Source organism: Lutra lutra, chromosome X (genome assembly GCF_902655055.1).
Source record: "Lutra lutra chromosome X, mLutLut1.2, whole genome shotgun sequence".
NCBI classification, from domain to species: Eukaryota; Metazoa; Chordata; class Mammalia; order Carnivora; family Mustelidae; genus Lutra; species Lutra lutra.
In genome coordinates this window covers 98,375,893-98,397,090 of record NC_062296.1, presented here as the reverse complement: position 1 = coordinate 98,397,090, position 21,198 = coordinate 98,375,893, and the positions used below count along the sequence as shown (strand labels likewise).

At 46.3% G+C, this 21,198-nt stretch overlaps 1 protein-coding gene across 1 annotated transcript in view; it reads right to left on the bottom strand.

Moving 5' to 3' along the window:
* Positions 1–21,198, bottom strand: part of DHRSX (dehydrogenase/reductase X-linked) — a 145,222-nt gene that overhangs the window by 104,390 nt on the left and 19,634 nt on the right. Inside the window, exons 2-3 of the mRNA XM_047716910.1 lie at positions 13,688–13,795; positions 7,381–7,449 (exon numbers count right to left, since the gene is read on the bottom strand). Coding sequence (XP_047572866.1) covers positions 7,381–7,449; positions 13,688–13,795 — 177 coding nt within the window. The remainder of the gene's footprint in view (positions 1–7,380; positions 7,450–13,687; positions 13,796–21,198) is intronic.

Here is a 21,198-nt window from a genome sequence, read left to right as displayed (position 1 = left end):
CAAAAATCACCTCACATGCAAAGAAACAACAACATGTAACCTGATGTCAAGAGGGAAAAAAATCAATAGAAACAGACTCAGAGATGATAAGAAATCATTATTTCTTATGTTAGAATTAGCAGAGAAGGACTTTAAAGTAGCTACCACATATTAAAGAGGCTACAAAAATAGATGGGTGTCAAGGATGGGGATATGAAGAACATCCAAAAAGATAGGTAAACTAAAAATAACCAACTAGAAACCCTAAGCCTGAAAAATACAGTTTGTTTTGCTGTAATCAGACAACCCAATCATGGGATTAAAAGTATAATAGATACAACTGAAAAAACCATTTGGTGAACTGGAGGTAGGTCTCTAGAAATTATCCAAAATGAAGCACAGAGAAAAATTTTTAAAAGCTGGGATAAAATGAACAGTACTTATTCAAGTAAATGCCAGAGTGCCATACTATCTAATGGATGTGTAATCGTAGACTTGTAAGAACAAGATGGAAAGAACAGAACAGAAAAAGGTTTTGAAAAAAAATGGCTGAAAATTCTCTAAATTTTATCACATTCAACTACTCACAGATACAGAAAACCTTTTACACCCAAGCAGTATAAACATGGCAGGAAGGGGGGAAGAAACCATACCTCTGCATATTCTCAAACTTCTGAAAACAGAAAATAACAGAAAAGATGGGAAAAGACACTTATATTCATGAAATATTGATGATAAGAATAGCTATCTTCTCATCCCAAATGGCGAAGGTCCATGTCAGAACCACTTTAATATCCTGGGGGTCAGAAGTTGTTTCCAACCTGGAATTCTGTAACCACAGAAAATAGCTTTCAAAAAATGAAGGTTAAGTAATGACATTTTCAGACAAGGGACAGGTACGGAAATTTGTGATGACCAAACCCCACAGCAAAGAAATGCTAACGGGAGTTCATCAGGCTGAAGTGAAATGGGCCCAGATGGAAACTTGTATCTACAAGAGGGAACGGGGGCACATGGGGAGATCGGGAGTAGACAGGGAGCACCTTACCTGCAAATAAATACTTAGGACCATGCAAATCCCACAGCTGCTCTCTAGAGAGAGTGCAATGTGGCTCCATGAGAAAAGCATTTAAGATAAAACGCGAAGTACAGGAAATATAAATATTTATCTCCAAAGCCTTACAGTACCTTTTGGAGACTCTCCTGGACATAGGGTTTATAGCACCCGCTGCAAGGGGGATCTAACGACTTTCTAACTCACTAACATGATGGGTTCTGCCTACTCAAACCCACATATCCCATGTGGTTCTATTTCTGGGTCTAACCGATGTGTGTAAAATATCTTTACATAACACTCCACATTTTATTAAAAAAAAAAAAAAAAACACCCTTTGTTACTCTATGCTTCTATTCTATAGTAACGAAAATCTACTTCATTTCCCCCAGAGGGAAAAATGCCATGGAAGTAATGTTTCTGGAATAATTTTTTGAAACCGTTACAAGCATGATGTCCCATTAGTTGGCTCAGATGCACAGACCATCTTGAGATGTGTTCAAAGGAACCATTTGAGAAGCGTCCAACGGAAGAGTGGAAATAAAACGGCCACTGACCTTGCAGGGAGTGAAAATATTGCATAAATTATCAGTGGGGGAAGCAGAATGTGGCAGGCAGTCTAAGGATGAAAATTCTTCCTTGTGGGATTTTTTTTTTTTTGACCCTCTAGGTATTTATAGAAGAGCTAAGGAAACCAGGCAGACAATCGCCCTCTCTCATAGAATTCACCTTGCTAGTGTTTCGAAAGGTTAAAATTAATCGTTGCAAGCCTGAGAAATGAAGAGCCTTTTAATGTAAGGAACAAGGTGACAGCTATAATAGCCGATTAAATTTTCAGAAAGTGCTCATCGTCTCCTTCCATGCTTTCAGAGAAGACACGGTGACCTTCTAAAACTTCTAATTACCCCCCCCAGGAAACCAGCTGTCTGTCTGTCTGCCTGGCGGTCATCTAGCTAGTGAACGTGGCTGCTTACTGCCTAAGTTGGGACGTTAAATTAAAATTGAAAGGTTAAAAAAAAAATGGGACTCTAGTTTGAAAAAATTCATGTCAATAAGGGCCATTTTATGTTAACTAAGGAAGATAAGTAGCCTTGGATATATGCTGGACCTAAATATTCATGTAGAATATTGTTCAAACTTCTTTGGGGATACCGTTGGTTGTTGGCCAACAAACTTCCATCAAGCTCTTCACCATAGGTAGTGGGTGTTGAGAACTCTACATCATAAAGGAAAAACAAACGTGGTAGAGGGAACAAAGAAATTCATGCCATCAACACTCACTCAAGTTTTTCCAAATGGACCAAACTCCAGAAGGATCATTCTACAAAATGAGAGAGTCTATGAGTAGAAGAAAAATGGTAGGTGTCTACTCAGGCAAGGTAGGTCTACATTCAAGATCTGAATCCCTCTCAGATGACAAAGACCAGCAGATTGCGATCCAGAGACGCTAATAACTATTTGCATAATGAACACCAAACTGACGTCATAGTATTTTTTGCTTCCATGGTTAATTAAAGTATTCTGTAGTCAGTTGGATAATTCAAACATCATAGATCAAAGACGCATTTCTTTTTTTTTTTAAAGATTTTTTATTTATTTATTTGACAGAGAGAGATCACAAGCAGGCAGAGAGGCAGGCAGAGAGACAGGAGGAAGCAGGTTCTCCGCTGAGCAGAGAGCCCGATGCGGGGCTCGATCCCAGGACCCTGAGATCATGACCTGAGCCGAAGGCAGCGGCCTAACCCGCTGAGCCACCCAGGCGCCCCCAAAGACGCATTTCTAAGGAGAAACCATCCCACTGGTAAGTGCACACAACTGGCCTTTCCCGGCACGGGAAAAGTTCTCTTTCAACAAAAGCAAACCGGACATGAGACCTGAACAAAAAGCCCATGAATCAAACAGCGGGTCCTTCTTCCCAATAAAGACGGAGCAAGTCGCTACTGGCGGGACAATGTTAGGAAAGATGGAGAGTGGTCAAGGACACAGTTTTATTTATTTATTTATTCATTCATTCATTCATTTATTTGTTTATTTGATAGAGATCACAGGTAGGCAGGGGCGGGGGGAAGCAGGCTCCCCGCTGAGCAGAGAGCCCGATACAGGGCTCGATCCCAGGACCCTGAGACCATGACCTGAGCCGAAGGCAGAGGCTTTAACCCACTGAGCCACCCAGGCTCCCTAAGAACACACTTTTGAAGAACACAAAGCAAAGCCTTATAGAGAAGATCGCAGACTCCGTATTCTCAGTAGGATCATGATGAAGGTTTAGGACTAGGGAATTAATTCTAATAGGCTTTGCATGAGTCTATGACAAATAGCCAAAACAGAATTACCTTCTCTAAGTCCTTTCAATAGTATTTAAATACTCTATTTCCATTTGGGTTCGCTGGGATGCTGTTATGTTTTTCTGTTGTTTGTTTTTGTGATGGTGTTGGGTCTCGTATTTTTGTTTTCTATTTCATTTACTTACTTATTTATTTTGGTCCTAGAAGGAAGAGTATCTGCTCCAAACAAGACAGCCTTCTCAGCAGTTATGACTCAAGAGCAATAAAGATTTTGGCACCATCGATACGATGATAAGGTATTCAAACTCTTGTCCCTGGGAAAATCTCTCAGTGGATAAATGAACCATATCGCCTCGGTTCCTGAAAACACTCATAAATTTGTCCTTCCAAGAGCTCAAATAGTTGAAGGCTGGTATGTGGGCTTCCTCCCACCTCAACCTAAAGTAGGATCTCAACTGACCAAGACCTCAAAGGCAGAAAGTACCAGAAAGTAAGGAGGATGAAGCATTCAATTAAGAAGTTAGTGGGTTTTTTTTTTTTTGTTTTGTTTTGTTTTTCTTTACTTTCTTTTTTTCTTTTTTTTTTTTTTTTTACCTTACATTAAGTCCAGAGAAGAGGAGGAGGTAGGCTGGAGAGCCTGTAGGCATTGAGAAGTCATTGTGTTCTTCACAGGAACCTACACTAGTGTTAGGATGTGTGCTTGCTTGCTCAAAAAAAGAAAAAAAAATCTAAAAAATCCAGAGACACAATTACCCAACAGAGAAATCACAGAAGAGCCATAATCCATGAGTAAGTGTGGCTCCGTGGGCCTCAATCCAAGTCGCGTTACTGGCGTTGCGTGGGTGAGAACTTTGGAGGTTCTCCAGTGGGTCCACGCTGGTCTGGAGAGAAGCGTCTCCCTCTGAACTCAGCTCTGGAGAACATCCTGAGCTGGACCTGCCTGCAGGGAGATGTGCCAAGAGGAAGGAGACCTTGCAGTCCCACGGAAAGGGAGTGGCCCCTGGTTGTCTGGACGGTGTCTCTGGGGGTTGCCCTGAGCCTGGATGCACATTCAGCCAAAGCAAAAGTCTGTTCATGGACCACCACCCTACTGCTCCCACCCGGCGAAGCCCCAGCATCCTGCGCCTGACGTGCCGGGATGGGGCCCTCCACTGACCAATGCCTCCAAAGGCTTAGCTTCTGATCTAAATTTAATACAGTGCTACTTTCTTGTTTAATTCAATGTACCCAAAATTCACTTCAAAGCCTGTGTGTGTGTGTGTGTGTGTGTGTGTGTGTGTGTGTGTCTGACTCAGACCTCTTTCCCCATTGCTCACCTTATCAAACTATTCGGTCATAATGGACAGAGGCAATGACCTTGAACAGGGTCCCCATTTGGAGTACTCATGCTGCACACCTCAGGGCTCACCCGGCTTGGGTCCAGACGCCTCCCTGACCCCACACGACCACTCCCAGGCCAGGTTACACCCAAGACCTGGTGACCCTCCTCAGAGCCTTTCCTGGTCCAGTTCTAAGAAGCAGAAAGAACAAAGCAGGACCAGCCACCTCCGCCAAGGATGCACAGCCATGCTCCTTGTACACACAAAGGGTCTGCTCTTTTCATAAACGGACGTGCCCGGAAGCAGGAGGCAGTGAGGGGGTGCTGCGCACATCGAGATGGGCTGAGGTTCCTGGGACTGCGAATATGCCCCTGCAGGGTTAGCCACCCCAGGGCCTGGATGTCCCAGATGCTAATTCCAGGTCTACTTGGTGGACTTTGAGAGGAAAGAAGAAACAGAAGCCTCCAACAGAGGGCACGTCAGCTCTGACGCGAGGGGCATGCCTGCCCCCAGAAGAGAGCACACTGTCCTGCATGGTTAGGAATCATTGCCTTCATTGCCTCGTAGACCCTAAGACCCTTGGCAGCCTACCCTCCAACTCAGCACAGAGGAGCTGACAAAGAGCTGTGCCTTGAATGGACGGGCTTTGCACACCCACACCTGAATCCCAACACACAGCACGGATGCCAGCAGTAGCCATTTCTCATGTAGGAATCACTTCTAGAACATTCTTTCCTCTGACAAATCAGGGCTATTGCTTACTGCTTTGTTAGAACATGTGAAACTCTTAAACTTTAGGAATGAACATTTGCTCCCTCCTTGCTTGGGTTGTTTGGCAAACTGTTCTTCAAACTATCCTTTTTTTTTTTTTTTAAAGATTTTATCTATTTTTTTGACAGACAGAGATCACAAGGAGGCAGAGAGGCAGGCAGAGAGAGAGGAGGAAGCAGGCTCCCTGCTGAGCAGAGAGCCCAATGCGGGGCTCGATCCCAGGACCCTGAGATCATGACCTGAGCCGAAGGCAGCGGCTTAACCCACTGAGCCACCCAGGTGCCCCCAAACTATCCTTTTAAAAAAAAAAATTCATTCAGAATTTTTCAAAAGTCACAAAGAACACATGGTTTGGTGGTTTCTCATGAGACTCCTCGTTGGGTCTGGAAATCAAGGGCTAGTGCATTTGTAATGGGGCCATGAGGTTTCAACCCGAGGGAAATGCAGATGCCCAGGCCCCATTCTCAAATGCTCCGGCTCCTCGTAGGGCTGGGAATCTGCATTTGTAGCCTGTTCCCCATGATGATACAGGACTAGAACACAACTGTGTTAGAGAACGCCACCTCCGTGAGCCACAGTAAATGGGGACGGGGACAAGGGTCATCTGTTGTAATCATTTCTGTGCAGGTCAGGTGGCAGAAGGCGTTGGCTCCCATCTGCAACAACTGCCTGGTGTTTCGCAAAGAGCCAGACCAGCCCTGGGCTACAGGGAAGCTCTCCTCCACGTTCTGTCCCAGGGTCAAAGGGATCGTGCCACAAAGGTCAGGGGCAGCGGGAACGTCCCCCAGCTGTGTGCACAGAGTGAAATGCCAACTTTCAAGGCTGCCTTGGACAAGCTAGGTGGGGAATAAGCGTTCCACAAGACAGATGTTCATGAGACTTGCCATCCATGGCTTTCCTTCTCTCTCGTGCCTTATTAAAAAGAACCACCACTGGTGAGCCTGAGTGGCTCAGTGGGTTGAGCTACAGACTCTTGGTTTGGGCTCAGGTCATGATCTTAGGCTCATGGGATCAAGCCCTAAGTCAGGCTCCATGCTCTGTGTAGAGTCTCCTTCTCCCTCTCCCTTTGATCCTCCCCCTACTCATTCTCTCTCTCTCTCTCCAATAAACAAATAAAATCTTAAAAAGAAGGAGGAGGAGAAAAAGAAATGGAGGAAGAAGAGGAAGGAGGAGGAGGAAGAAAAGAAATGGAGGAAGAGGAAGGAGGAGAAGAAATGGAGAAAGAAGAGGAAAAAGGAGAAGGAGGAAGAGAAGGAGAAGGAGGAAAAGAAATGGAGGAAGAAGAGGGAGGAGGAGGAGGAGAACCACCATAAGCTCAGACCGGAGAAGCCCCAGTGTCTGGGATACGCTCATAGCGCCATCTTGGTTGGGTCCAGTCCAAGATGGTTGATGTGCATCTCCTTCTCTTAAACATGAGGCCCACGAGCAGGGCTCAGAAAGTACTCAACAGCATTTGCAACCAGGATCGAGGTTACAGATAGGTGTCCACTGCTCGGGTTGGACAAGTAGAGAGAGTAAGCACTACAGGATTTGCTAGAGCAAGGCGGAGCCAGACACATCCATGATGGAATTATCTGCAGCCCAGAACCGGCAACCAGTAGACGCACCTGCTGGCAGTTGCACTGGACAGTTCCAGCATGAAGACATGCTACTGAGGCCCCCCAGCCCTGGAGACAGGCACGGAATGGAAACAAGGTCCCGCTGTCACAAATATGCCATCAACCGGTACATTCGAACGCTTTCATCATAAGATGCCTCCACAGAGCAATGCTATCACAGGGACATGCTTACTGCTATTCAGCACTCTCTGGGGGGACTGGAATTCCCCAGAAGAAATGCACAAGACAGACATCCTCACCCCCGAGTGCCGCCTCCACCCGCCCACACTCATGATCCAACGTCCAGGCCTGCAGCTCAGCTTCCAACACCAACTCGGAACAAGGACAAGACCCACGAGGCTCGAGAACACTACCTTTGTCATTCAAAGTCTCTTCTTGTATTTGTCTCACAGCTTCCTGGGCTTTGCCAGCATTATTTCCAGCTATAAGGAAAAAAAAAAGGTATGATCAGTGGCCAGGTCCTCCAGACATTATCGAGCACGAGAAAATGTTGTCTTGAGATGCAAAACACAACCTCGAAGGGGGCTCTTTATGGCTTGTCATCGAGCCCTGGTGTGGAACGGGGCCACCAGAACAGCCTTGGCCAAGGCAACATATCGACTGACGGAGGATTGCCTTTAGCTTGCATTGGCGAGAAGAAGAATGTCCCCGTCTTTGATTACTGGGGTATGACGCAGCTGGCGGCACAAAGAACATGGGGCGGGGGGGGTGGGAGAGAGCCCAGAATCACGTGAGCATAAAGATGGTGGCAGGAAGGTCAGAGCACACATAGAACTTTCTAAGAAACTTTAGTGGACATCCGCCTCCCCCCACTCACTGGTGGTCTGAGCTCCAAAATGAGCATGGGCCATTCCCTCTATGAATGTGGAATTTCCCATTTCCTCATCGAGGACTCTGTACAAACTCCACAGGTATGAGTCTGGGGAAACGTGAGCTTAGAAGAATGGCCACACGTGTTTTGTGTATGAGGGACATCGCCGTGAAAATAGAGATGGTGACATCTGGGCGTTAAAATAGTGAATGAGGTTTCTTTAGTGTCTCACTACATGGCCGTGCATTGATGTTTGGAGGAAGGCATCTTGTTTTCAACTGTGTCCCTGAGCACACAGTCCGAATTTTTAGGTGCGCCGAATGGGGCTGCCATTCAGGGAGAAGATCAGGACACCCTGTCTTCCCACACACCAGCACTCACGATCAACTGGACCACAGGCAGATGTTCAGCTCCTTTGTGGGGTGAGCCAACCCCGAAACTCCCTGCCAGGGTGAGTCATGGGAGCGCTTCTGCACAGGATGACTGGAGTTGGCATCTAAGGAACACAGGCGTGGGAGTGAAGCTCCTGGAGCCCCGAGAAGTGACAGGTGGCATGAGGACAGCAGGAGAGACACCTGGCCTGGGAGGACCAGGTCCTAAAGGGGTGGAGTGGCTCACATCACCCTCCCACTTGCATCCAGCCGCTGCTGGCCAGGTGTTCTCTGGGGTACAACCCTCTTGAGATCTCCATGAAAACATATCACCAAGCAATTCGTTCTGGAGACATTTCTACATGCTGTTTTCCTCTATTTTGTTTCATTTTTATATTCAAACTAACGTACAAGGGGTCCTGCTATGGATCCCCCCACCACTTGATCCTGCACTAATTAGTCTGTGTCATTGACAAGTGTCCCCCCGCCCCCACCAAAAAAAACCCCGATGGAACACCCTTCCCAGAAGCAGAAGGCTTTACAACAAAGAGTTAAGGAAACACAGACAGCAGAAGCAGTGAACGTTGTGAAATCAGAAACGTCTTTGGCTCCAGCTGGAGATGAATCTGAGATAAATATGGCAAAAGACATCTTCAGGGGGTGAAGTAAAGGATTATATAAGGCGCCACCACCTTAAAGGAGTTCAGAGTTGCAGACGTCAAGAAAACGCAGCTGTGATAGTATTCACACCTTTGGCTCCCTTGAAGAAAGAGCATATTATACGGTTGTTACATTTTTGCTCAGAGGGTCTTCCTGTGTTGCGGGGTGCACAGTCGGACAAGATGCCATACCGGAAAGTTATATTCCATCTCTAAATGTTCTAAGCCTCAAAGACGACAAAATAAATTTCACCTTTCTCTAAGCTAGGGCCGTGTACATGCGTGAGCTTAGTTTGGAATTTCCATGCCATTTTAAAATAATCAAGAGACATCCACTGGTGGGCTACGCTTCTGGCATTCGCCATCTTGGCATCAAAGGTGGCCCAGTGGGAGCCTGCGTGAAGTGGAAGAGAAGACGCTCCACGTTCCAAAAGAGATATCAATGGCCAGAGAAAGCGGGGGGCATCCAACCAGGAGGGGAAACTGGTCATGGTAACACCTCCCCTTGATGGGCAGGTCTCTACTCTCCCTAAGGCATTGCATTAGAAGCATGGACACAGGCACTCTTTTGGCAAAGGTCATCTTCATCAGCTGGCTCCCCAGAGTTGGTTATGGAACCTTGACCCTATGCAATTGTTAGAGATTTCCTACATTTACTGACCAAATATTGCATGCGAGGTAGAGTACTTGACCAGAATGGAAGGTAGGCACAAGCACAGTGGGTCTGCCTTCGGCTCATGCTTTCGGTGGGGGGCTAAATTTAAAGACATTGAACCCAAACCAAGGCCAGCCAACTAGAAACCTGGGGCCACATCCAATGATTTCCCTGATGTGAAAAGAAAAAATATATATATATTGGAACAACAGCCATACCCATAGCTTTGAATATTGCCAATGGTGCTTTCCGGCTATCAAGACAGAGCTGACCACTGAGAGACACACTTAAGCAAATATTTATTATCTGGTCCACACCAGAAACATCTACTGGTCCCTCATCTCAAAAGCCATCTTTTAGATGGCTATTCATGAAGAATTATAAAGATAGATCCTCCACCAAAACAGTATTTTGAAACTATGAGAACTGAGATATTGTGAGCAAATGAGAAATTTAATAATTAATGAATTTATGGCAATATCAATGTGCTTGGGTTGGATTCACATTCCCTTTTCCAATTCTTCAGCAAGTAACTGATTATTGTTTAAACATTAATGGACTCAGGATTGGCAAACTTGAAATTGAATATACACATCTCTTAGTTTCCATTTAGTGTGAAATTTACATTAAAGTGTCCGCAATAATATTTTGTTAAGTGGCCTTGTATCAAACTGTCACACAAGATGAAACACTGTCCCTCTCAGAATATATGCAGTTATGCCCTGAAGGACCCAGGGAGGAGGGAACATTCACACTTGATTGGACTGAGCGGGTCAAACTGTGACCCATGCAGACACCAGAAGCTCTGTAGGAAAGAAGATGGAAGAGGTGGAGAAGCACAGGAGCACTCTGTTTACTTCAAGAGAAGGAGAACTTTGGTGCAGGCAGGACTGTTCCTGGTCTCAGCAAACATCACCTAAATGAGGAGGTGACAGGAGAGTCAGGGTTCCAGTATTCACATGTATGAGTACCACATGCTCCCTCACATGCCTTCACTGCATTCTGTCTATAGATCACAATCCTTACTCAACTAGACCTGAGCATGACCTAACCCCAACCTGACTTTCTAGGGACTTACCCAACTAGACCACCTCATGAGCCACCCAGCTAGAACCCTTCATCGCCTACCAAACTAGACCCCATCATCGCTTAACTCAACTAGACCTATCATCACCTAACTCAAATAGACCTCATCACGACCTACCTGACCAGACTACATCATCATCTAACCCAAACAGACCCCATCTTCACCTAACCGAACTAGATCTCCTCATCACTCACCCACCTAGACCTCATCATCACCTACCTGAACAAGACCTCATGATCCACCCAACTAGACCTCCTCATGACCTACCTGACCAGACTTCATCATCACCTAATCCAAGTAGACCTCCTCATCACTCACCCACCTAGACCTCATCATCACCTACCTGAACAAGACCTCATGATCCACCCAACTAGACCTCCTCATGACCTACCTGACCAGACTTCATCATCACCTAATCCAAGCAGACCTCCTCATCACTCACCCAACTAGACCTCATCATCACCTACCTGAACAAGACCTCATGATCCGCCCAACCAGACCTCCTCATGATTTACCCAACTAGACCCCATCATGACCTAAGTCATCTATCTAGACTTCATCATGACTTAAAATACCACACTGAGGTAAAAAGCACAGAAATGGAACAATTTTTTTTTTCTTTGCATTGCAATATTGCCAAGTTTCACAAAGAATTAGGAAGATGAAGAAGACAAGTACACTACAGAAGTCACAAGAGGCGGAGATAACCAGTGCTGGATGCCAGTCCCCGGCTGCTCAGACTGAGGTTCCTCCCCATCCTGCTCTACCAGCTTCCTTCTACCACAGGCCAAGCTCCAGCGGGCCCTCAGAGAAGACTTTGGCTCCTTCTGTCCACGATGTGATGTCACTTTGTTTTTGTTTTTAGTTTTTTTAAGATTTTCTTCATATGAGAGAGAGAGAAAGTGAGAGCATGAGTAGGGGGCGTGAGGCCAAAAGGAGAGGGAGAAACAGACACCCCGCTGAGCAAGGTACCTGACGCAGGGCTCGATCCGAGGACCCTGAGATCATGATGTGAGCCAAAGGTAGATGCTTAACTGACTGAGCCACCCAGGTGCCCCCCTGATATCCCTTTGATCAAGTCATCCCAGATGGTGGCGAAATCCAAGACAAGGCAATAGTCTCCCAGAGACCTGAGTCCCTCTGATCACACACCATGTCTCCGTGATGTGCTCAGATCCCAGGGAGAGAGAAACACATCACGTGGATGCTAAAATTGAAGAGGAGTTCCAGAAATGCACACTCAGATGGGTCCCCTGTCCTGCAGGACCCCCTCATCTGCCAATGACTACTCTTCATCTGGGTGGGGGAAGTAGGTATCGATGTTGGTAAAGACTGTCCTTGCAAAGACTTGTCAAAAACTGTTCTATCATTTCCACATTGATTCAGACAACATGGATGTGGACCCATCTCTGAAGAAAAAAAAAAACACAGTTGAGGAAAATAGTGAGGTCCACCAAGAAGTAATCGTCCCCTCCCAACGCCTGGCAAATGTATACCGTTCTATAGATCAGTTGGCTCATGAGAGAAAGGTGCCTACGTGGGTCCATGAGGGAGGAAACACTGTAAGAAACTGCACTTTTTCAAAAGAGTGACACATGGGAAGGGCCATGCAATACAAAAATTTTAAGTTGTGGAGTCATGTTTGAAAAAAGTGAGAAGAAAAAATTAAAGTTAGGAGCATGAGTCCATTTGATTACGGGAATGAACAGCTAAGTATACCCATGTGAGTCACGCCTCTGTGAGGACAACAGAAGGCCACACTGGCTAGACCTGGGGGCTCTCCATCTGGGTTAAGAGCCCCCTCGGAGATACCTTCCCCCATGGAACTCAGGGGTCTTTGAGTTTTAACACAAGCAATCAACGTCATCATGGTGGCCAACCCCAATGTCTTGTCCAAATGTGGACAAGACACGGAAGTAAGGGCAGGGTCTCTGACTTGGCCACCAACACAAACCAGAGATAATTTCAGACCCAATTTGGGGTGCTGAAGCTGTCTCAAAATAGAGTTTAAGATCATCACAGCTTCCAACCAGTAGGAGTTATTGAACCCACCAGTACGTCATGTTATTTGTCCTATAAAGATTTCATGTGTATAATCACGTGGCAAGTTTGTGTTCTTATAAATTTTTATATCTGCATCTCAGTATCATTTGGTTTATAATGTGGATTTTAGTTTGTGCATTTAGGCATTACTAGATGTTTGTGAGGTCCAAAGACCGAGCTTGTCAAGAGCCAGGAAGCAGTGGAACACATTCATGTTTAAATACCCTGCCCCAACTATAGATTCTGACCCAAAATTATCCTTCAAAAAATGATGGCAGGCAAAAGATGGAGGAGAAAAATGGGAGAAAGGAAGAAATAAATCATTATTGAATAAGTAAATGACCATGCGTAATATTATGTAGAAAGTCTTAAGTAAAAACAATCCTTAACACCTAAAACCAGACGTATAATGTGATTTCTGTAAAAACAGACACCACAAAAGGTATTAATTTAATGCAAATGATGTCAATAGGAGACATAAATAGCATGAAGTATTTTTTTTTAAAGGTAATGTCCACAGTATCATTTTTCCCAGCAGATTAAAAATTGTACCCCCAATTCACTGGGAAAATTAACAAAAGTACAACGGGTTCGTTTGAACTCTGTTTGCTTTCCCAGGCAAAGAAAATACCTTCGTTTTCAAAGAGGAGTTAGACACCAGGGTAAGGAGCAGAGCGAGCGTTTCAAAAGAAGAATGGACAATGTACTCTATGGGATGCAGCTGCAAAGGAAGCCAATCTTTGAACACCTGTTCCGAGTTGACACTGGGCTATGTTGTGTCTTCCCCAAATTCGTATGTTGAGGCCCGGACCCCACAGGTGCTCAGAACCTGACCTTATTTGGAGAGGGTGTCTTTAAAGAGGTGGTTAGGGTAAAAAGAAGCCAATGACATGGGTCCTCATTGCACTAGGACCCAAGTCCTTACAAGGGCATCTTTAGGTGTTTCCCAGATGGGTTTTACCTATAAGCAAATCACTGTTTCTATATGAGCCAACGACGGAGTATCTTCCATTAGCCAACAACACAATCATCACCTATGATCACACGCATGCCGAGTCTCGCCAGATGCCTCGCCGTGGCATAGCCGATTCCATCTGTGCCTCCAGTCACTACAGCAACACGGTCGGGTTGTGGGGCCAAAACTGAAGAAGAAGAAAAGGGAAAAAAAAATATATCAAAGTGAGTTTTAGAAGCGGATTGGTTGGATTAGTCCCGAGTCATTCCAACCTGGTCAAAGACACCTGATAAAGGCTTGCTCACCCCCAGCGGAGGCCTTGGCAGGAACCAACTAGAGTATCAGCACAATGACTGGCAGAAAGGTCGAGAGCCAACGTGGGAGTAGCATTTATGAGCGAGGATGATGCTCCAGGATCCACACTCCCAGGCAACATGGGGCAGGAAGTAGGTTTTACTACTATTCAGGTATGGAGGAGGACAACAGACCAGGGATGAATGCCTGCTGTTGCAATGAGTTTGTGGAACACAGTTTCCAAGAGGAGGGGGCATGCATGCCACATCACCCCCTACATGGGGAAGCAGCAGGATGGGTCAGGAGGCAGAGGGACATGGAAGCGTGGACAAGAGTCTTTATTGTGGGAAGAAATGGGTCAGGGAAGCAGGCTCAGCAGGTTTAGGATAGTCTGGTGTGAATAATTTCAGCAGATTCTGGGTCACAGGGGCTGTCCCTACGTGGGTGTCCCTGGCCCTGTGGTGATTTGCGTGGGCAGGGTAGACACTGGCCAACAATGTGGTCACGGACATGGTAGGGCGAGGGCTGTGGATTGCCTGGTTTGCGTTGGAAAGCTGTGCTCCTGAGAGAGTCACATGCTATCTCTAGGAACCGACCAGCCCTGTGAGCTGGAGCATTTGATGAAGGTGACAAAGATGAACTTTTATTTTATTTTATTTTATTTTATTTTATTTTAGATTTATTTATTTATTAGAGAGAGGCAGAGGAGAATCTCAAGCAGACTCCACACTGATCATAGAGCCCAATGCAGGGCTGGATCTCACAACCTTGAGATCACAACCTGAGTGGAAACCAAGAGTCAGATGCTTAACCAACTGAGCCACCCAAGCACCCCAAAGATGGACTCTTTAATAAATGGTGTTGGAACATGTAATTAGACATTAAGAAAAAAAGGCAAAATTAGACCCATCTACACATCAAAATTAACCATGGGGTAGAAGTTACACAATGAACATATTAGGGGGAAAACAGCATGAATCCATTTATTTTTAACCTCAGAGTATGAAACGTCTTCCTAATCATAAGTTGAAGTTGAGAAGAATAAGTAGATAAATTTTGCTACCAAAATAATTTTGCGTGGAAAAAATACACACACACACACACACCAAGAGCAAAGTTCGAAGTAAATGATATATTTTAAAAAAAAAAAAAACTTACAACCCTGATCACATGCAAAAGGCTATTTTCCTAGTATGTAAAGAGTTCTTACAAATCAAGAAAAATAACAGTCTAAGGAAAAAAAAAAGGGTGAACATAACTGTGTATATGAAAACATACAATATGACACAGTCCTTACAAAGGCATGTGAGACTTTACCCAATGAGAGGCATGTTCACGAGAACTCACTGAGACACCATTGGACTTGACAAGAGCAAGCACTTTGACACCATGCTTCTCTGTCACAGTGCTCGCAAGCAGGGGCTCATGTATGCCATGGGCAGGAAAGCAAGAGGGGAAAACCCCCTTGTGGGTGGGGGTCCTTGGGTGATATCTAGTGCAACCTGAAACACATTCAGGCTGTTGCAGCAAAATCACTTCTAGAAATGTGCCCTGGAAATCCAAGGCAGACCCCCCATTTCTCCCTGCAGCTGTGTCCCTGGTGTCCGCAGTCACGCAGACACCAGTCAGCAACCCCGAGTGGCCCTTGAGTGCAGGTGAGTAACTCCACCTGCAGTCACGATGGGCTGGGAATACATGTGTAACATTGGAAAGGTGATCATTCGGGGGTTCTCAAGCTCACAGTGGTGCTCCCAACTGGACGTTCACGACCCCTGTGATAAACTATGAAGGTATTAGGGAATAATGCCCTGAAAGAGCTCATGGTCCTGTGGGACGTCATGCAAGCAATAAGAGCTCATATGTACTTCTAAGCGTGGTATCTGCACTCATGTGGGAGGTCTCTCTGCTATTGGGATAATCCCCGTGCAACATGGCAGCCATCCCCAGTCAAGACTTTGTCTTAGTTGTATGGGCCCAGGGATGCTCATTGGTGCTCAGGATCCCATCCAGAAGGCTTTTGTGTACCCTACGTGGGAAGAACAACCCTCTGCAACTGTGTGCTTTGACTGGTCTGCCTTCCCCCCTCGGCCAAGTTTGCCTGGGGGCATACACCTCCTCACAGGTTCCCTGTTCCTCACTGTCTGGCCCAATGGCAGACGTCAGGCTGGTGCTCCATGAATGTTCAGGGACTTAATGAACTAACCCATCCATCGCTGGATCAAGCAGATAGAAGGCCACACCTACCCCAAAAGGAAATGTGCCATGATGTGAATGTGGGTATCTCCTCCTAAAATTCATGTGTTGAAGGCCAACCCTCCACGGGATGGGATTGGAGGTGGGGGTGTTTGGGAGGTGATCAGGTGATGAGGATGGAGGTGGGAACTTTGGAAGGTCATCAGGTGATAAGGGTGGAGGTGGGGGTCTTTGGGAGGTGACCAGGTCATGAAAGTGGAGGTGGGGGATCTTTAGAAGTTCACCAGGTCATGAGGGCAGAGCCACTATGATGGAATTAGTGTCCTTATAAAGGAGACCCCAAGGAGACTCCAGGCCCCTTCGACTGTGTAAGGACCCAGCCAGAAGAACAGCATCTACAAATCCATTCTAGCAGCTCCTTAATTTCAGGCATCCAGCCACCCCAATGGCAGGAAGTAAGTGTCTGCTACTGAAGCCCCCCCAAAACCACTCCATGCTGTGTTTGTTATGGTGGCCCAAATGGGCTAAGACAAGATGCCCTCATCCCAGGCAGATCCCCTGCCGGATGCTCAGGACATGCTGAGAAACAGAAGCATGTGAGGAACGGGCATGATGACAGAGCAACGTCTACACCACCACCCAGGAATGGAAGGGGGGGGTGCCTAAGAAATCACATGACCAACAGGATCCAGTCTGACTCCTTAGTATCAGTGAGATATGAACACAGGAACCCTGAACCACCTTCAACGCCAGGAGCAACAGGTGGTCTTCCAGAATGCTCTCCCAAGGACAGCAGCATCTTCTTCACAAAGAATGCTCCTTGGGCTTCGATACCAAGTATGAAAGGTATTCACAGGGATCAGAAACAGGAGGTGCATAATGGACACCCTACTCCAAGCCCCCATGACGTTTCTGGGTGAACAGAGCGAGTCCATGAAATGTCTTTCCAGGCCCGTGGTTGCTTGCTCCACGCCCTGAAGGTCGTTTCCTACCCAACGTGTCTGCATCCAGTGTCATCTTCCATTTGGCCAGAACAAGGATGGCACAGGTCCTCAGAATGTCTTCTCCCAAGGCCATGATGTGCCAAGCAAGTGGGATCGGCTTCCTGCCAAGCATGGCTCAGCCCACACGGGGGTCCCTGAAGTTATCTCCCAGCTGATACCATAATTTTGAGTCCCAAGTGCCATAAGTGAGCTGACCCTGCAAATCTAAAAAGATTTCATCTCTACGTAGCTCATCACGTCTGTTTCAGGATGTTTCTCAACCACGAGAAGAGCCCACAGAGCACTTGGACCACAGGTGAGAAGCAGGAACTCCAGGTCATAATCGAGCGTATGGATTTCCAACAGGGTTACGCCTCTCCAAGGAGGTGTTTGTAGGTCATGGTGGGAAGGAGCACAGGGCTGAACTAGCCAGGACTCCAACCACCTGCTCAGCCTGCCAATCAGTCCTATCTTTGATAGGATACAATCGTCCTAAACACAGTCAACTGTCCAGTGACGGGCACATGGGGCAAGTCTGTCCCCTCTCCCCAAGCTTGGCTGGATATCCATTGAGAACCAGTGCCACCCAAACACAAACGTGTCATCCTACAGTTCTGGAGGTCACAAATCTCCATCTCAAGGTCAGCTGATTGGAAATCTTAATTTCCATCCGCAATGTTTATTTGCCTTTAGCTTCATGATGACATAACTTAGAGTTTCCAGGGCTTAGGACACGGACGTCTTTGGGGGCCAGGATTCCGTCCCCCAAAGTCGGGAACCAAAATTACTGGGCACACGACTCAGATGGAGAAGCCTGACCTGCATCAGCTTATTCTGTGAAATGGCCCCAAAGTAACAACAGGAAGACATGGAATTGGAACCATAACACCCCCATCAGGACTCGGCACGTGGTACATGTTCTCAAAATGGAACAAGGAGGACTACGGAACCAACTCACACCAAAGACAGGCAGTGACAAGAACAGGGTGCTCCACAGCCAGTAATTATTGGCTGTACCCCAGAAATATATGCCCTGGTTGGTGAAGACAGGAGGGGACTCGTTCACAGCAAAAACCCGCACAGCCGTTTCCATGCCGATCTATAAATAAACACATACACATGCACTTCACCAACAACTGTGATTTACGACACACAAGAATCACCAAAAGTGTGATAAATGGCACCAACCGCTCGAGGTCATGAGTATTGTTTCTGGACATAAAAACTTACAGTGGAAAACTTAATTTTGCAAGACAGCTGTTACTAAGCCTTCCCCTACCGCGTATTACTTGCCCTTTGGAAAAAGAACACTTGTATTTTCCCGACTTCAAATTTTTTTTTTTCCCGACTTCAAATTTTAAACACATGCATTCCCCAGCCATTAATCTTCCCAGGATTCATCCAAATAAAAAGAAACAATTCGAAATTTAAAAAAAAAAAAAAAAGTTTTTTCCGGGTTAAATGTTGAACGTGCCAAAGTATAATGTACAAAAGTTGGTTATACAAAGCACGTGAATAAAGGATGGGGGCAATTGATCAAATCCTAAAACTCAGTCCCTGAGATAGATTTGAACCAGCCAAGAAGATTAAAAATCATATGCAGCTCTCCTGGTCATAAGACCCCTGCCATGGAGCTCTGAGGGCAAATTCAGCTCTGAGCTTCCTCGCAGCCAAAGAGAATAGGGAAATAATACCAGAGATGGCTCTCAGCAGCTGACCCCGTGCTTCCCCCAACATGAGCCTCATATTGGCTTAAATACACACTGTTTTCTGTCACTGGGCTCCAACACAGGCATCCCCCCCAACAGAAATTCCCTTCCATCATCCGTGCTGGGAGGTCTAGCCATCCCGTTGTGTGTGGCTTAAGATTCCCCCTCTCCTGGTGACACTTGAGATCCTTCTGTCCCCAGAGAGTATCAGCTTTGAGTTGCACAGGGCACTCACTGATACTGAACAAATACAGGTGTCTGGGCTTGCAGAGACATGGGGCGGGGGGGACGGACACCCCAAGTGCATGGGAACTCCCCGTGCCCAGCTGGATCCCAGCAGAGGGCATGAGAATGGGAGCTCCATCTACATAGGTAGGAATGTGACAGCCATGTGCTTCTGATTGAAACAGGTCTCGCCGGTGCAACTTCTGGGCTCTGCGATTAACTCTGAAATCCCCACACTGTAAAGATTTCCCTCCCTAATGTGGGTGGGCCTCGTTTAATCAGTTGATGGTGTTCATTGTGTAAAGACGAATTACCTGTCCCCACTCCCAACCCCGCCCCAGCAAGAGTCCATTTCTCAGCAGACCGATTCAAATTGTAAACGTGCCCTGCGTTTCTACCCTATAGCATTTGGGTTTAACAAGTCTCCATAGTTGTATGAGCCGATTCCTTAAAACGATTAAAATTAAAATATTTATGTGTGTGTATATAAACATATACACATAGAGAGGGAGGTGATATATCATATTTATATGTTTATATATATATAAAGAGAGGGATGATAGATAAGATGGATGATAATGGATGGAGACATAGATGAATGGATGCATGGAAGGATGATGGGTAGGTAGAATGGGTAGATGGACAGATGATGGATGGATAGATGGGTGGATGGATGGATAGACAGATGGATGGATGATGGCTGGATAGGTGGATGGATGGATAGACAGAATGGATGGATGGATAGATGATGGATGGATAGAAGGATGGATAGGTGGTAGAAGGGTGGATAGATGGATAGATGGATGGATATAATGGGTGGATGGATGGATGATGGATGGATAGAAGGATGGGTAGATGGGTAGAAGGGTGGATATATGGATGCATGGATGAATGGATAGGTAGGTGGATGGATGGATGGATGGATGGATGGATAGACAGGCCAATCCTGGTTCCCCCTGAGGCCTTTCCTTGGCGTGTAGACCCTGTGTTCTCCCTGTGTCCGCACATGCTTGTCCCTCTGTGCGTGTCTGTGTCCACATCCCCTCTTCTTAAAAGGACCCCAGTCCTATGGGATCAGGGCCCACCCTACTGCCCTCATCTTAACTTGACCACCTGCAGAGACCCAATTTCCAAATAAGATCCCCTTCACAGGTACCAGGGGCTAAGACTTCAACATATCTTTTTATGGGGGGGAGGCACAATTCAAACCCTAGAAATTGGTGCACATGCATGCACGCATCTGTGCAAGGCCACCCCAGCCTGGCTAGCGAGGCTCCCAAGGAGCACCGGCAAGCCAGCCCCTCTCCCTGCTCCTTTATCTCCCAGACGTGAGTCAGCTCCAGCCCAGATGCCTTCAATGCTTCCCCCTAAAACCTGGTTGCAAGCAGACAGAGGGGATCCCTGTCCATCCCCTCACATGCCACTCTGTGTCCTGCACACCAGCACCCACCATCGCCAAGTCCCACAGGCCAGCTCACCTCCAACAGGCATGGGGGAGCACTGGGGAGGTGGCAGCTGTGAGCTGATCGGTCTGTACAGGGACAGCACCTGCTGCGGGAGCACGGGGAGGCCGCTCGGGTTCACGGCTCACGCCCTCCTCCCTGAACCGCCCAGCTGATGAGCTTGGGGGGCAAGCCCACGACTCAAATGACAAGAAAAGCAATGCGCACCTCCCAAGCCCGTTTGCTTGGCAAACGAGTGATGTTTGCAGGCCGAGCGGAGAAGGAGCTCCCATCCTGAGCCCGGACTATGTTTAGAGCCCTCGTGGCTCATTATTCTTTTTTAAGAACTGAAATGTGGAGGGTTGACCTCATGCTTCCGTGAGGGCCAGCTTGTAGGGAAGTAATTGTATGTCAGGTCTCTGTATCCTCATCTCACTGACTACAGCACGGGAAATAAGACATGCCTCCAACAGCCAAAGATTGGAGATATTTAAAAATACTGATAAAATTATCCACATATGCAAATACCCAAAATATCAAAATCTTGGAATCATTTACAGATGCAAATATTCAAATAATTGAAATATTCAAATACTCAAAGGATTTAAAATTATTTAACTATTGGGATTGTTTTTTGTTTTATCTATGTACTTATTGTTTATTTAAATAATTCTATTTAAATAGTTAAATTTTGACATATTTGGAAGATTTACAATATTCTTTAAATAACTTGCAGATTCAAAT